The sequence below is a fragment of the Panulirus ornatus genome, chromosome 5 (genome assembly GCF_036320965.1).
Source record: "Panulirus ornatus isolate Po-2019 chromosome 5, ASM3632096v1, whole genome shotgun sequence".
Taxonomy (NCBI): Eukaryota; Metazoa; Arthropoda; class Malacostraca; order Decapoda; family Palinuridae; genus Panulirus; species Panulirus ornatus.
In genome coordinates, this window is record NC_092228.1 from 28119436 (window position 1) to 28137890 (window position 18455).

General features: G+C 40.0%; 1 protein-coding gene across 2 annotated transcripts in view; it reads left to right on the plus strand.

Annotated features, from left to right (window-relative positions):
- LOC139748641 (midasin) overlaps nt 1–18455 on the plus strand; it is a 355039-nt gene that overhangs the window by 146251 nt on the left and 190333 nt on the right. For both annotated transcript variants that reach the window (XM_071661871.1, XM_071661870.1), the window contains 2 exons: nt 14676–14916; nt 17793–18001. In XM_071661871.1, coding sequence (XP_071517972.1) covers nt 14676–14916; nt 17793–18001 — 450 coding nt within the window. The remainder of the gene's footprint in view (nt 1–14675; nt 14917–17792; nt 18002–18455) is intronic.

Below are 18455 nucleotides of genomic sequence, written 5' to 3' on the forward strand. Positions count from 1 at the left end.
TGCGTGTCGTAGAAGGCGACTAAAAGGGAAGGGAGCGGGGGGCTGGAAATCCTCCCCTCTCGTTTTTAATTTTCCAAAAGAAGGAACAGAGAAGGGGGCTAAGTGAGGATATTCCCTCAAAGGCTCAGTCCTCTGTTCTTAACGCTACCTCGCTAACGCGGGAAATGGCGAATCGTGTGAAAAAAAAATATATATATATATATATATATATATATATATATATATATATATATATATATATATATATATATATATATATATATATATATTTTTTTTTTTTTTTTTTTTTCATACTATTCGCCATTTCCCGCATTAGCGAGGTAGCGCTAAGAACAGAGGACTGGGCCTTTGAGGGAATATCCTCACCTGGCCCCCTTCTCTGTTCCTTCTTTTGGAAAAAAAAAAAAAAAAAAAAAAAAAAAAAAAAAAAACGAGAGGGGAGGATTTCCAGCCCCCCGCTCCCTTCCCTTTTAGTCGCCTTCTACGACACGCAGGGAATACGTGGGAAGTATTCTTTCTCCCCTATCCCCAGGGATAATATATATATATATACACATATATATATATATATATATATATATATATATATATATATATATATATATATATACACATACACATATATATATATATATTTTTTGCTTTGTCGCTGTCTCCCGCGCTTGCGAGGCAGCGCAAGGAAACAGACGAAAGAAAGGGCCCAACCCACCCCCACACACACGCACATACATACGTCCACACACGCAAATATACACACCTACACAGCCCTCCACGGCTCACCCCAGACGCCCCACACGCCCCGATTCAATCCAACGACAGCACGTCAACCCCGGCACACCACATCGCTCCAATATATATATATATATATATATATATATATATATTTCCCTGGGGATAGGGGAGAAAGAATACTTTCCATGTATTCCCTGTGTGTCGTAGAAGGCGACTAAAAGGGGAGGGAGCGGGGGGCTGGAAATCCTCCCCTCTCGTTTTTTTTTTTTTTTCCCAAAAGAAGGAACAGAGAATTGGGCCAGGTGAAGGTATTCCCTCAAAGGCCCAGTCCTCTGTTCTTAACGCTACCTCGCTAATGCGGGAAATGGCGAATAGTTTGAAAGAAAGAAAAAAAAAATATATATATTTCTTTCTTCTTTTCTTTTAAACTATTCGCCATTTCCCGCGTTAGCGAGGTAGCATTAAGAACAGAGGACTGGGCCTTTGAGGGAATACCCTCACCTGGCCCAATTCTCTGTTCCTTCTTTTGGGGGGGGGGGAAACAACGAGAGGGGAGGATTTTCAGCCCCCCGCTCCCTCCCCTTTTAGTCGCCTTTTACGACACGCAGGGAATACGTGGGAAGTATTCTTAATCCCCTATCCCCAGGGATATATATATATATATATATATATATATATATATATATATATATATATATATATATATATATATATTATCCCTGGGGATAGGGGAGAAAGAATACTTCCCACATATTCCCTGCGTGTCGTAGAAGGCGACTAAAAGGGGAGGGAGCGGGTGGCTGGAAATCCTCCCCTCTCGTTTTTTTTTTAATTTTCCAAAAGAAGGAACAGAGAAGGGGGCCAGGTGAGGATATTCCCTCTAAGGTCCAGTCCTCTGTTCTTAACGCTACCTCGCTAATGCGGGAAATGGCGAATAGTATGAAAGAAAAGAAAAAGATATATTTCTTTTCTTTCGTACTATTCGCCATTTCCCACGTCAGCGAGGTAGCGTTAAGAACAGAGGAATGGGCCTTTGAGGGAACATCCTCACCTGGCCCCCTTCTCTGTTCCTTCTTTTGGAAAATTGAAAAAAACGAGAGGGGAGGATTTCCAGCCACCCGCTCCCTCCCCTTTTAGTCGCCTTCTACGACACGCAGGGAATACGTGGGAAGTATTCTTTCTCCCCTATCCCCAGGGATGAAAAAGATATATATATATATATATATATATATATATATATATATATATATATATATTTTGCCGCTGTCTCCCACATTTGCGAGGTAGCGCAAGGAAACAGACGAAAGAAATGGCCCAACCCACCCCCATACACATGTATATACATACCTACACAGCTTTCCATGGTTTACCCCAGATGCTTCACATGCCCTGATTCAATCCACTGACAGTACGTCAACCCCGGTATACCACATCGATCCAATTCAATCTATTTCTTGCCCTCCTTTCACCCTCCCGCATGTTCAGGCCCCGATCACACAAAATCTTTTTCACGCCATCTTTCCACCTCCAATTTGGTCTCCCACTTCTCCTCGTTCCCTCCACCTCCGACACATATATCCTCTTGGTCAATCTTTCCTCACTCATTCTCTCCATGTGCCCAAACCATTTCAAAACACCCTCTTCTGCTCTCTCAACCACACTCTTTTTATTTCCACACATCTCTCTTATCCTTACGTTACTTACTCGATCAAACCACCTCACACCACACATTGTCCTGAAACATCTCATTTCCAGCACATCCATCCTCCTGCGCACAACTCTATCCATAGCCCACGCCTCGCAACCATACAACATTGTTGGAACCACTATTCCTTCAAACATACCCATTTTTGCTTTCCGAGATAATGTTCTCGGCTTCCACACATTCTTCAAGGCTCCCAGGATTTTCGCCCCCTCCCCCACCTTATGATCCACTTCCGCTTCCATGGTTCCATCCGCTGCCAGATCCACTCCCAGATATCTAAAACACTTTACTTCCTCCAGTTTTTCTCCATTCAAACTTACCTCCCAATTGACTTGACCCCCAACCCTACCGTACCTAATAACCTTGCTCTTATTCACATTTACTCTTTAAGGGGATATATATATATATATATATCCCCTTAAAAAAAAAAAAAAGAAATATATATGTCTAGATATATATATATATATATATATATATATATATATATATATATATATATATATATATATATATATACATATATATATTTCTTTTTTTTTTTTTTTTTTTGCTTTGTCGCTGTCTCCCGCGTTTGCGAGGTAGCGCAAGGAAACAGACGAAAGAAATGGCCCAACCCACCCCCATACACATGTATATACATACGTCCACACACGCAAAATATACATACCTGCACAGCTTTCCATGGTTTACCCCAGACGCTTCACATGCCCCGATTCAATCCACTGACAGCACGTCAACCCCGGTATACCACATCGCTCCAATTCACTCTATATATATATATATATATATATATATATATATATATATATATATATATATATATGTATATATATATATTTCTTTTTCTTTCAAACTATTCGCCATTTCCCGCATTAGCGAGGTAGCGTTAAGAACAGAGGACTGGGCCTTTGAGGGAATACCCTCACCTGGCCCAATTCTCTGTTCCTTCTTTTGGAAAATTAAAAAAAAAAAAAAAAAAGAAAAAAAAAAAAACGAGAGGGGAGGATTTCCAGCCCCCCGCTCCTTCCCCTTTTAGTCGCCTTCTACGACACGCAGGGAATACGTGGGAAGTATTCTTTGTCCCCTATCCCCAGGGAAAATATATATATATATATATATTTTTTTTTTTTTTTTTTTTTTTTTTTTTTTTATACTTTGTCGCTGTCTCCCGCGTCTGCGAGGTAGCGCAAGGAAACAGACGAAAGAAATGGCCCAACCCCCCCCCCCATACACATGTACATACACATGTCCACACACGTGTATACATACCTACACAGCTTTCCATGGTCCACCCCAGACGCCTCACATGCCTTGATTCACTCCACTGACAGCACGTCAACCCCTGTATACCACATCGCTCCAATTCACTCTGTTCCTTGCCCTCCTTACACCCTCCTGCATGTTCAGGCCCCGATCACACAAAATCTTTTTCACTCCATCTTTCCACCTCCAATTTGGTCTCCCTCTTCTCCTCGTTCCCTCCACCTCCGACACATATATCCTCTTGGTCAATCTTTCCTCACTCATTCTCTCCATGTGCCCAAACCATTTCAAAACACCCTCTTCTGCTCTCTCAACCACGCTCTTTTTATTTCCACACATCTCTCTTACCCTTACGTTACTTACTCGATCAAACCACCTCACACCACACATTGTCCTCAAACATCTCATTTCCAGCACATCCATCCTCCTGCGCACAACTCTATCCATAGCCCACGCCTCGCAACCATACAACATTGTTGGAACCACTATTCCTTCAAACATACCCATTTTTGCTTTCCGAGATAATGTTCTCGACTTCCACACATTTTTCAAGGCTCCCAAAATTTTCGCCCCCTCCCCCACCCTATGATCCACTTCCGCTTCCATGGTTCCATCCGCTGACAGATCCACTCCCAGATATCTAAAACACTTCACTTCCTCCAGTTTTTCTCCATTCAAACTTACCTCCCAATTGACTTGACCCTCAACCCTACTGTACCTAATAACCTTGCTCTTATTCACATTTACTCTTAACTTTCTTCTTCCACACACTTTACCAAACTCAGTCACCAGCTTCTGCAGTTTCTCACATGAATCCGCCACCAGCGCTGTATCATCAGCGAACAACAACTGACTCACTTCCCAGGCTCTCTCATCCCCAACAGACTTCATACTTGCCCCTCTTTCCAGGACTCTTGCATTCACCTCCCTAACAACCCCATCCATAAACAAATTAAACAACCATGGAGACATCACACACCCCTGCCGCAAACCTACATTCACTGAGAACCAATCACTTTCCTCTCTTCCTACACGTACACATGCCTTACATCCTCGATAAAAACTTTTCACTGCTTCTAACAACTTGCCTCCCACACCATATATTCTTAATACCTTCCACAGAGCATCTCTATCAACTCTATCATATGCCTTCTCCAGATCATAAATGCTACATACAAATCCATTTGCTTTTCTAAGTATTTCTCACATACATTCTTCAAAGCAAACACCTGATCCACACATCCTCTACCACTTCTGAAACCGCACTGCTCTTCCCCAATCTGATGCTCTGTACATGCCTTCACCCTCTCAATCAATACCCTCCCATATAATTTACCAGGAATACTCAACAAACTTATACCTCTGTAATTTGAGCACTCACTCTTATCCCCTTTGCCTTTGTACAATGGCACTATGCACGCATTCCGCCAATCCTCAGGCACCTCACCATGAGTCATACATACATTAAATAACCTTACCAACCAGTCAACAATACAGTCACCCCCTTTTTTAATAAATTCCACTGCAATACCATCCAAACCTGCTGCCTTGCCGCCTTTCATCTTCCGCAAAGCTTTTACTACCTCTTCTCTGTTTACCAAATCATTTTCCCTAACCCTCTCACTTTGCACACCACCTCGACCAAAACACCCTATATCTGCCACTCTGTCATCAGACACATTCAACAAACCTTCAAAATACTCATTCCATCTCCTTCTCACATCACCACTACTTGTTATCACCTCCCCATTTACGCCCTTCACTGAAGTTCCCATTTGCTCCCTTGTCTTACGCACCCTATTTACCTCCTTCCAGAACATCTTTTTATTCTCCCTAAAATTTACTGATAGTCTCTCACCCCAACTCTCATTTGCCCTTTTTTTCACCTCTTGCACCTTTCTCTTGACCTCCTGTCTCTTTCTTTTATACTTCTCCCACTCAATTGCATTTTTTCCCTGCAAAAATCGTCCAAATGCCTCTCTCTTCTCTTTCACTAATACTCTTACTTCTTCATCCCACCACTCACTACCCTTTCTAAACAGCCCACCTCCCACTCTTCTCATGCCACAAGCATCTTTTGCGCAATCCATCACTGATTCCCTAAATACATCCCATTTCTCCCCCACTCCCCTTACTTCCATTGTTCTCATTTTTCCATATATATATATATATATATATATATATATATATATATATATATATATATATATATATATATATATGTATATATATATTATATATATATATATATATATATATATATATATATATATATATATATATATATATATATATATGATCAGACATCCCTCCAGTTGCACCTCTCAGCACATTAACATCCAAAAGTCTCTCTTTCGCGCGCCCGTCAATTAACACGTAATCCAATAACGCTCTCTGGCCATCTCTCCTACTTACATAAGTATACTTATGTATATCTCGCTTTTTAAACCAGGTATTCCCAATCATCAGTCCTTTTTCAGCACATAAATCTACAAGCTCTTCACCATTTCCATTTACAACACTGAACACGCCATGTATACCAATTATTCCCTCAACTGCCACATTACTCACCTTTGCATTCAAATCACCCAACACTATAACCCGGTCTCGTGCATCAAAACCATTAACACACTCATTCAGCTGCTCCCAAAACACTTGCCTCTCATGATCTTTCTTCTCATGCCCAGGTGCATATGCACCAATAATCACCCATCTCTCACCATCAACTTTCAGTTTTACCCATATTAATCGAGAATTTACTGTCTTACATTCTATCACATACTTCCACAACTCCTGTTTCAGGAGTACTGCTACTCCTTCCCTTGCTCTTGTCCTCTCACTAACCCCTGACTTTACTCCCAAGACATTCCCAAACCACTCTTCCCCTTTACCCTTGAGCTTCGTTTCACTCAGAGCCAAAACATCCAGGTTCCTTTCCTCAAACATACTACCTATCTCTCCTTTTTTCACATCTTGGTTACATCCACACACATTTAGGCACCCCAATCTGAGCCTTCGAGGAGGATGAGCACTCCCCGCGTGACTCCTTCTTCTGTTTCCCATTTTAGAAAGTTGAAAAAATACAAGGAGGGGAGGATTTCTGGCCCCTCGCTCCCGTCCCCTCTAGTCGCTTTCTACGACACGCGAGGAATGCGTGGGAAGTATTCTTTCACCCCTATCCCCAGGGATAATATACATATATATATATACACATACACACACACACGCACATATACACACACACACACACACATACATATATATACATGTGAAAAATGTAAGAAACAATTTAGAAAACTGAAACTTCTAGCTTGAAATGAAATGAAAAAATGAATGTCACATAATGGTTCTTGTTGAGGCTAAGGTGAAGATTTGTATGGGTTTTCAGAAAAGAAGAGTGAATGTTGGGGTGAAGAGGGTGGTGAGAGTAAGTGAGCTTGGGAAGGAGACTTGTGTGAGGAAGTACCAGGAGAGACTGAGTACAGAATGGAAAAAGGTGAGAACAATGGAAGTAAGGGGAGTGGGGGAGGAATGGGATGTATTTAGGGAATCAGTGATGGATTGCGCAAAAGATGCTTGTGGCATGAGAAGAGTGGGAGGTGGGTTGATTAGAAAGGGTAGTGAGTGGTGGGATGAAGAAGTAAGAGTATTAGTGAAAGAGAAGAGAGAGGCATTTGGACGATTTTTGCAGGGAAAAAATGCAATTGAGTGGGAGATGTATAAAAGAAAGAGACAGGAGGTCAAGAGAAAGGTGCAAGAGGTGGGAAAAAAAGAGCAAATGAGAGTTGGGGTGAGAGAATATCATTAAATTTTAGGGAGAATAAAAAGATGTTCTGGAAGGAGGTAAATAAAGTGCGTAAGACAAGGGAGCAAATGGGAACTTCAGTGAAGGGCGCAAATGGGGAGGTGATAACAAGTAGTGGTGATGTGAGAAGGAGATGGAGTGAGTATTTTGAAGGTTTGTTGAATGTGTTTGATGATAGAGTGGCAGATATAGGGTGTTTTGGTCGAGATGGTGTGCAAAGTGCGAGGGTTAGGGAAAATGAGTTGGTAAACAGAGAAGAGGTAGTAAAAGCTTTGCGGAAGATGAAAGCCGGCAAGGCAGCAGGTTTGGATGGTATTGCAGTGGAATTTATTAAAAAAGGGGGTGACTGTATTGTTGACTGGTTGGTAAGGTTATTTAATGTGTGTATGACTCATGGTGAGGTGCCTGAGGATTGGCGGAATGCGTGCATAGTGCCATTGTACAAAGGCAAAGGGGATAAGAGTGAGTGCTCAAATTACAGAGGTATAAGTTTGTTGAGTATTCCTGGCAAATTATATGGGAGGGTATTGATTGAGAGGGTGAAGGCATGTACAGAGCATCAGATTGGGGAAGAGCAGTGTGGTTTCAGAAGTGGTAGAGGATGTGTGGATCAGGTGTTTGCTTTGAAGAATGTATGTGAGAAATACTTAGAAAAGCAAATGGATTTGTATGTAGCATTTATGGATCTGGAGAAGGCATATGATAGAGTTGATAGAGATGCTCTGTGGAAGGTATTAAGAATATATGGTGTGGGAGGCAAGTTGTTAGAAGCAGTGAAAAGTTTTTATCGAGGATGTAAGGCATGTGTACGTGTAGGAAGAGAGGAAAGTGATTGGTTCTCATTGAATGTAGGTTTGCGGCAGGGGTGTGTGATGTCTCCATGGTTGTTTAATTTGTTTATGGATGGGGTTGTTAGGGAAGTGAATGCAAGAGTTTTGGAAAGAGGGGCAAGTATGAAGTCTGTTGGGGATGAGAGAGCTTGGGAAGTGAGTCAGTTGTTGTTCCTGATGATACAGCGCTGGTGGCTGATTCATGTGAGAAACTGCAGAAGCTGGTGACTGAGTTTGGTAAAGTGTGTGAAAGAAGAAAGTTAAGAGTAAATGTGAATAAGAGCAAGGTTATTAGGTACAGTAGGGTTGAGGGTCAATTCAATTGGGAGGTGAGTTTGAATGGAGAAAAACTGGAGGAAGTGAAGTGTTTTAGATATCTGGGAGTGGATCTGGCAGCGGATGGAACCATGGAAGCGGAAGTGGATCATAGGGTGGGGGAGGGGGCGAAAATTCTGGGAGCCTTGAAGAATGTGTGGAAGTCGAGAACATTATCTCGGAAAGTAAAAATGGGTATGTTTGAAGGAATAGTGGTTCCAACAATGTTGTATGGTTGCGAGGCGTGGACTATGGATAGAGTTGTGCGCAGGAGGATGGATGTGCTGGAAATGAGATGTTTGAGGACAATGTGTGGTGTGAGGTGGTTTGATCAAGTAAGTAACGTAAGGGTAAGAGAGATGTGTGGAAATAAAAAGAGCGTGGTTGAGAGAGCAGAAGAGGGTGTTTTGAAATGGTTTGGTCACTTGGAGAGAATGAGTGAGGAAAGATTGACCAAGAGGATATATGTGTCGGAGGTGGAGGGAACGAGGAGAAGAGGGAGACCAAATTGGAGGTGGAAAGATGGAGTGAAAAAGATTTTGTGTGATCGGGGCCTGAACATGCAGGAGGGTGAAAGGAGGGCAAAGAATAGAGTGAATTGGAGCGATGTGGTATACCGGGGTTGACGTGTTGTCAGTGGATTGAATCAAGGCATGTGTATGGGGGTGGGTTGGGCCATTTCTTTCGTCTGTTTCCTTGCGCTACCTCGCAAATGCAGGAGACAGCGTCAAAGCAAAAAAAAAAAATATATATATATATATATATATATATTTTATTTCTTTATTTATTATACTTTGTCGCTGTCTCCCACATTAGCGAGGTAGCACAAGGAAACAAATGAAAGAATGGCCCAACCCTCCCACATACACGTGTATATACATACGCGTCCACACATGTACACATACATACCTGTACATTTCAGAGTATACACATATATACATACACAGACATATACATATATACACATGTATGTAATTCATACTTCCTGCCTTTATTTATTCCTGTCGCCACCCCAACACACATGAAATGACAACCCCCTCCCCCCACAGGCGCACGAGGTAGTGCTAGCAAAAGGCAACGAAGACCACATTCGTTCACACTCAGTCTCAAGCTGTCATGTATAATGCCCCGAAACCACAGCTCCCTTTCCACATCCAGGCCCCACAAAACTTTCCTTGGTTTACCCCAGACACTTCACATGCCCTGGTTCAATCCATTGACAGCACATCGACCCTGGTATACCACATCGTTCCAATTCACTCTATTCCTTGCATGCCTTTCACCCTCCTGCATGTTCAGGCCCCGATTGCTCAAAATCTATTTCACCCCATCTTTCCACCTCCAATTTGGTCTCCCACTTCTCCTTGTTCCCTCCACCTCTGACACATATATCCTCTTTGTCAATCTTTCCTCACTCATTCTCTCCATGTAACCAAACCATTTCAAAACACCCTCTTCTGCTCTCTCAACCACACTCTTTTTATTACCACACATCTATCTTACCCTTTCATTACTTGCCCGATCAAACCACCTCACACCACATATTTTCCTCGAACATCTCATTTCCAACACATCCACCCTCCTCCTCACAACTCTATCTATAGTCCACGCCTTGCAACCATATAAAATTGTTGGAACCACTTTTCCTTCAAACATACCCATTTTTGCTTTCCGAGATAATGTTCTCGCCTTCCACACATTTTTCAACACTCCCAGAACCTTCTCCCCCTCCCCGACCCTGTGACTCACTTCCACTTCTATGGTTCCATCCACTGCCAAATCCACTCCCAGATATCTAAAACACTTCACTTACTGCAGTTTTTCTCCATCCAGACTTACCTCCCAAATGACTTGCCCCTCAACCCTACTGTACCTAATAACCTTGCTCTTATTCACATTTACCCTCAGCTTTCTTCTTTCACACACTTTACCAAACTCAGTCACCAGCTTCTGCAGTTTCTCACCCAAATCAGCCACCAGCGCTGTATCATAAGTGAACAACAACTGACTTACTTCCTAAGCTCTGTCATCCACAACAGACTGCATACTTGCCCCTCTCTCCAAAACTCTTGCATTCACCTCCCTAACAACCCCCTCCATAAACAAATTAAACAACCATGGAGACATCATGCACCCCTGCTGCAAACCGACATTCATTGAGAACCAATCGCTTTCCTCTCTTCCTACTCATACACATGCCTTACATCCTCAATAAAGACTTTTCACCGCTTCTAACAACTTGACTCCCATACTACCTGTTATCACTTCCCTCCTTGTCCCCTTCACAGATGTTTCCATTTTTTCTCTTGTCTTGCGCACGTTGTTTACCTCCTTCCAAAACATCTTTTTATTCTCCCTAAAGTTTAATGATACTCTCTCACCTCAACTCATTTTCCCTCTTTATCAACCCCTGCACCTTCCTCTTGACCTCCTGCCACTTTCTTTTTTACATTTCCTAGTCATTTGCACTCCTTCCTTGTGAGTATTGTCCAAACTCCTCACTTTTCTCTTTCACTAACAACTTTACTTCTTCATTCCACTGCTCACTACCGTTTCTAATCTGCCCACCTCTCACCTTTCTCATGCCACATGCATCTTTTGCACATGCCATCACTGCTTCCTTAAATACATCCCATTCCTCATCCACTCCCCTCATGTCATTTGCTCTCACCTTTTGCCATTCTACACTCAGTCTCCCCTGGTGCTTCCTCACACAAGTCTCCTTTCCAAGCTCACTTACTCTCACCACTCTTTTCTCCCCAACATTTGCTCTTCTTTTTTGAAAACCTCTACAAATCTTCACCTTCACCTCTATAAGATAGTGGTCAGACATCCCTCCAGCTGCCCCTCTCGGCACATTATAATACTCTTATTTTTTATTTAGAGGCTGTAGGAGTCATTTACAAAATCACATTTTATTATTTCATTAATGAGATCATTGTATTCCTACATGAAAGATACCAAGGAAGGTGATTTTGAGTTGGCTGTTTTTTTAGGATTTAGTTATTCTTAATAGCCCCAAATGTGTAAAATAATCATGGAGCAAGAAAGGTACTGCAGGTGTACCAATTCCTCTGTGAGATTCCTTGGACTGTCTTGGGGTCATCACTATTCAAAAGGGGACTTGCTTGAAATTTTGGAGTTTGGTAATATTCACTTTTTTTTACTTATCATTTTAAAATCATCTTTACATCATGCTCCCTTGCTCAGAGACAAAACAAGGCAGATTGACAGTCTTCCAAGCTTTTCAGAGATTCTAAAGAATTTTTTTCTTTAATTACTGTACCTATTTGTGCTGTATGTGAAGGAGTTCACTATTGGTGCTTCATCTTTTAAACATTTTCTTTCATCATACATCTTCAGTTTTTGTATGCAATGTGCATTAACCATTTCTTCACTCATTTCATTCCATTCATCCACTATCCTTTTACTATAAATGTACTTTTTTACATCTTTCTTAATACTTTTATGTTTGACTTTTTTTTTTTGTATCCTCAGGTTGTTCTATCTTTACATCTCTCGAAGATCTGTTCTCAGTCTACATCTGTCTGTTTTGAAAAGTAGTTGGTAATGATCATTCACCCCTCACCCTCCTCTTTGATTCAGTTTGTTCTAGATTTTCCTCTTGTCTTTCTTTTACCAAGAGTGAAGCTTGTAACATTATTGCTTCATATAACAGTGCTTTGGCTATGATACTTGACATTAATGGAGTAGATTGCAGATATTTTGAAGGAGACCCACTGCATCTTCACATTGCCGTAAATGGGAGTTGTAAGTTGTGGGTCTTTTCAGGCAATATGACTAAATATTTTCTCATGAGACTTTTTTACTTAATAACTTTGGAATGGGAAGGAGAGTTAGTGAAATTCATCATGGGGATAAAAATCTACTCTACTTACTATGGAATATTAATCCAGTTTAAAGATTTCTTGGTAAATATGCGACTGTAGAATATTGGAATTATCATATTTCAGTGCAATCCTAGGAAAATTTCTTTGAAGGAACATCATCCTTTATGTGTACGTTCAAGATGCTCAAAGATTTTCATGGTCTCAGAAAATTGCTAAGAGCATTTGTTTGTTCTTTGAGGTTTCTTTAAACCTTCATCAGGTAAGTATAACCTATGTTGGATCAGGAGCTTTGAAATCATTTCACCTCTCCCATACCTTTCGTAAGGAATCTCATGTTGTATGAGATTATCAAGTGGAATCTTTGGCATACAACTGTTAACTTCTTTTGACAATACTGGTCTAGATCTGTTTACCTTTCTTATATGGCTTAGTCACCTTTAGATTAGGATTGTCCATGCTAGGGGTCAATTGTCTTTGACCCTTTTAAAGGCTAAATCCAGGAAAATTTTGATAGGTTTCCAGGATGGAAGGTTATGGTGAGGGCTTGAGCCTTATCAGTCAGTGGGATATATCAGTATACATAAAAAAAAGATAAGGTGAATTTGCCTTATCTCTTACTGTACAGATATTGATACTTAGTGTACCATACATGCATAGCCTGTTGCAATTCCATCCTTGTTTCTTCTTTGCCACCACCAATGGATAACTGATAAACGGAGAACTTTTCCTTGTGGTAGTAGTTTAACATCCACTGAATCATCACTATCTTTAGTTCCCAAAGACAATCATTGATTTGCTTTGGGTATACTTAATGCACACATTAGGGTTTTACCTTCCCCATTGTAATTTATGGACAGCTGACTCTCCAGGATTCTTTTCTGGTGCTGATTGTAGTTGCCTGTGATGTAAAGTGTTTCTACCAACTAATGAAATGCAAACTCCAATATGAATGTAAGCAGAGAAAGGCAAATCATACAGATACAGCTATAGTACTGATGCTGTCAGCTGTACAACTCCCATTGTGTTTTATGGGTAACCTGATTCTCTAGGACTTTTCTCTGGTGCTGAATAATGCTTTTGTATGTACTGAGAAAGTGTGTTTCCCAATTCAAACGAGGGCAGGAAGAGGCAACCTGTACAAGTATGTCAAAAGTCCTACAAGGTTTAGGGTAGGTCCTTGTTTAGCTTTCCATCCTGTTGGTATGTCTCAAATGCTCCCAGATCAGGGTCTGTATGAGAGTAATGTAGGTTTTGAGTAATGAAAAACCATTTCTTTCCCATGAGATTTACATTTTTTCCCATCCTTTCTTCCTCTCATTCCTCTTTAGAAACCATGTATTGATTCTAAACAAAAATAGGCTTGTGTCATAGACATCAGCAGTTGGTGAAAGAATGTGCTTAATGCTATGCTTCATAGTGCTTTTTTGTGTGCTTTGGTGTAATAGACCTGGGCAGATTGATGTATCTTCCTTGTCATGTGCAGTAACATCTGCAGGTCTTGCATGGCTTATAATGGTCTGAGGAGGTGAATCTTCATGGATACAAATCATTTTTGGGAGTGAAGGGTGTTTTAAACCTCACCAAGTGCCATCTCAGATGCTATTTTGATACTATTTATTGATAATCTTTACTACAATAATGATTCACACTTTTCATTGTAAGACAATCTTTTCATTTGAATTTACTCATACAAAAATTTGACAAAGAGCCTGAAAGTATTTTTTCTGTGATTTATGCTTTGGATATTTACTTTTCAGTTGTTGAAAACTGTTAATGGCTAAGTCCTTGGTGAATATGGTTACTACAAAAAATACCAAAAGAGCTTGTTGATTTTTGGTTTATGATAAGATGAACAATAAGACAGATGTGGTTGAAGCAGGTTCAAGTCAAGACCTTGGGTTTCAGGGCAGAAGTCATTGAGGTATTGCATATGCATCCATTCTTTTGCTGTTAGTATGATGAGTCAGACAAATATTACAGTTATTTTTGGATGTGCATAAAATAATGATGATTATGTGGTAGAAAATATGAAATTTACCAGAGAAAATGTTAGTTACTGCTCATGTTAGTTATTTATTTGATATTAATGAAACTACTTATTCATTTGAAATCAATTTGTTATGCTGTGCATTTTATGAATGCAACAGAGTTATTAGAACACTTTTTCTCAACAGTACATTATGACAACAACTGTTCGTAAGAATCTCGAAGACCTTGTTCGTGTTGTGAGCATTGGCCGGTTCCCAGTGCTTTTGCAAGGTGAAACATCTGTTGGCAAAACATCCCTCATAACTTACCTGGCTCGTCTTACTGGAAACTTCTGTGTGCGTATCAACAACCATGAACATACAGACCTGCAGGAGTATGTTGGATGTTATTCTCCGGATGAAAATGGCAAACTTATCTTCAAAGAAGGTATGTATTTTGATTATCTAATGATAAGTGGTCTTTCAACTTTCATTGATTACACTGATTCTTTGTTTATACCACTTTGTTTGAATGATTGATATAACATGATGATTGAAATAACATGTTCGATATAACATGATGATTGAAATAACATGTTCAATATAACATGATGATTGAAATAACATGTTCATATATATTAATATAGATGGGCAGAAAATTCATTAAGAATCATTATTTTTTGTGTTCATGGAGATTCTTTTGAAAGATTTGAAAATATAGGATTTTTGCTATAAAGTAGGGTTTTTAGTTTTGAAAAGGGTTGCTTTCAGTAGCATGACTGCTCATGTTAAGACTTGAATGCTGGGAGTCATACAGAGCTAAGTGTACAGGGAACACTGTGAATTATAGAAATAGTGCTAATCTTCAGACTTTTTTTTTTTTTAATCAAATATAATGATATTTGAATGGCTGCTAAGTTTGGCCTAAGTTTCTGCCTGATGCAGGCAGTGTGAGTGACAACTCAGTGATGCCTTAGATTGTGACAGTGGCTAATGCATACTCTCCTTCACCATTTCAGCACCACTCTTAAGAGATGGGGGATCTAAGGATTAACTTAAGCATTATACTACAGATATTTGAAATATTTTAGCTCTTTTTTTTTTGTATATTTTCCTTTAGTTTTACATGCATTACTTTAATTTGATAGTAGAAAACAGAAAATATGATTGCCACACCCTCCAAAACCCTACCTTCACCACTCCCATGGAGGGATTAATGCATTGATTATAATACCATAGCCACAAGATGTGGCGGCATTTTTTTGTATATACCCTCTTACTTTTACAATTATTGCTTTTGTTGTATGATGGGAAACAGAAAATTTGTATGAATCATATTTTCCAGAACCTCTTTCATCATTTCTGCATCACTTTCCTGGGAGATCTGTGCTTTAACTTCAGTGTTATGGACCACATATAGTGTATTTGCTCTTTTGTATATAAATATATATATCTTTACATATAGGCTATGGATAGAGTTGTGCGCAGGAGGGTGGATGTGCTGGAAATAAGATGTTTGAGGACAATATGTGGTGTGAGGTGGTTTGATCGAGTAAGTAATAATATATGGGTAAGAGAGATGTGTGGTAATAAAAAGAGTGTGGTTGAAAGAGCAGAAGAGGGTGTATTGAAATGGTTTGGTCACATGGAGAGAATGAGTGAGGAAACATTGACAAAGAGGATATATGTGTCAGAGGTGGAGGAAACAAGGAGAAGTGGGAGACCAAATTGGAGGTGGATAGATGGAGTGAAAAAGATTTTGAGTGATCGGGGCCTGAACATGCAGGAGGGTGAAAGGTGTGCAAGGAATAGAGTGAATTGGAATGATGTGGTATACCAGGGTCGATGTGCTGTCAATGGATTGAACCAGGGCATGTGAAGTGTCTGGGGTAAACCAAGGAAAGTTGTGTGGGGCCTGGATGTGGAAAGGGAGCTGTGGTTTCGGTGCATTATTACATGACAAGCTAGAGACTGAGTGTGAACGAATGTGGCCTTTGTTGTCTTTTCCTAGCGCTACCTTAGACACATGAAGGGGGAGGGGGTTGTTATTTCATGTGTGATGAGGTGGCGATGGGAATGAATAAAGGCAGACAGTATAAATTATGTACATGTGTATATATGTATATGTCTGTGTGTGTACATATATGTATACGTTGAGATGTATAGGTATGTATATTTGCGTGTGTGGACGTGTGTGTATATACATGTGTATGTGGGTGGGTTGGGCCTTTCTTTCGTCTGTTTCCTTGCGCTACGTCGCTAACGTGGGAGACAGCGACAAAGCAAAATAATGATAATCTTTACATGTGTTTATTTCATTCTGTTATGAGGAACAGATTATTGTAAAAAGTTTTAAACTGATCATAGAAATAGCAGGTGAACACTCTAATAATGATCATTTGCTATTGAGTGTGGCATCCACCAACACAGGGAGTCCAACACACATGGCAATATGGTGGTTGCCCTCTTGTCAGTGGCCTAAGAATGAGGCGCTAAAGGCTAAGAAGCTGCAATGGCATTCAACAGTTATGGGGACTTTTGCTGTGGTCACCCCCTTGAGAGAGTTTCTAATGGGAATGGATATCAAAGATATAGATATGTATAGTTAGATACCATTTGCATTTTTATATTTTGATATTGCATATAACCTCCTCAAACCCTTATAACCATGAGATGAAAGCATCCATGTGAGTCTTGTGCTTTTCACCAGAAGAAAACAGAAAAATCATTAGTTTGGAGGAAAATGTTTGTATTATGGGGTAGATTGATGCTGGTCACCACACCAGATCAGAGATCTCAACCATTGTAATGTTCCAGTAACTATAATGGATATGCTTGAGAAAGTTTAGGTTGTTTATCTATCTTGGGACAAATTCTCCAAAAGTCCATTCTTAGATGAAGAGCTAGGCAATCCTGTCCATCCTTAGATGAAGAGCTAGGCAATCCTGTCCATCCTTAGATGAAGAGCTAGGCAATCCTGTCCATCCTTAGATGAAGAGCTAGGCAGTCCTTTCCCGTTCTCTTCATAATTCTGCCACACTCACCTTACCCCAAACGGCTTCCACAAGCAAGATCCAAATCCATTTTGATGATTTATATTACAGTTAGATATTGTGTACTTTATATTAAACTTAGATACAATATTATGTATTTTGTATTAGACTTAGATATAATGTTGTGTACTTTATATGATGCTTAGATATAATATTGTGTACTTTATATTACACTTAGATATGATATTGTGTACTTTATATTTTGCGGACTGTGAAAGTTGGCATCGACTGGTCTTCCTAAAACTTTTAAAAATTCTTTTATCTTTCATAGGAGTACTTGTGAAGGCAATGCGCAGGGGCCATTGGATTATTTTGGATGAACTCAACCTTGCACCGTCGGATGTGTTAGAGGCTCTTAATCGTCTTCTTGATGATAACCGTGAACTTTTCATCCCAGAAACACAAGAAACCATTCGTGCTCATCCCCATTTTATGCTGTTTGCCACCCAGAATCCACCTGGGTTGTATGGTGGACGAAAGGTTGGTTAATTTTGATTGATACATTAAATAGCTTTCATGCACAACAGCTGCATTAGAAAATAGATTATTTTCAACATCTTAAGATTAGAAACATATCATTCTCTCTCTCTCTCTCTCTCTCTCTCTCTCTCTCTCTCTCTCTCTCTCTCTCTCTTGGGATTTTAATTTTCCAGAAATCAACTGGCAGATTATCTCAGGTGCAAAAAGTGAATATGCTATACTTATCAACTAAGCCATCACTGATCCGATAAGGGAAGCTAATATACTTGATTTAGGTCTTGCATCTCAGGAGTTCTTAGTAGCTAATACTCGTGTTGGAGAACATCAGGGCACTTGTGACTATAACATAGATATCAAAACTGACTCCCATGAAAGCAGTATTATTACCTCAACTTTAAAAGGGCTGATTTTGATTGGCTGTGTGACACATTATAGAGTCTCACTATTGCTGGCT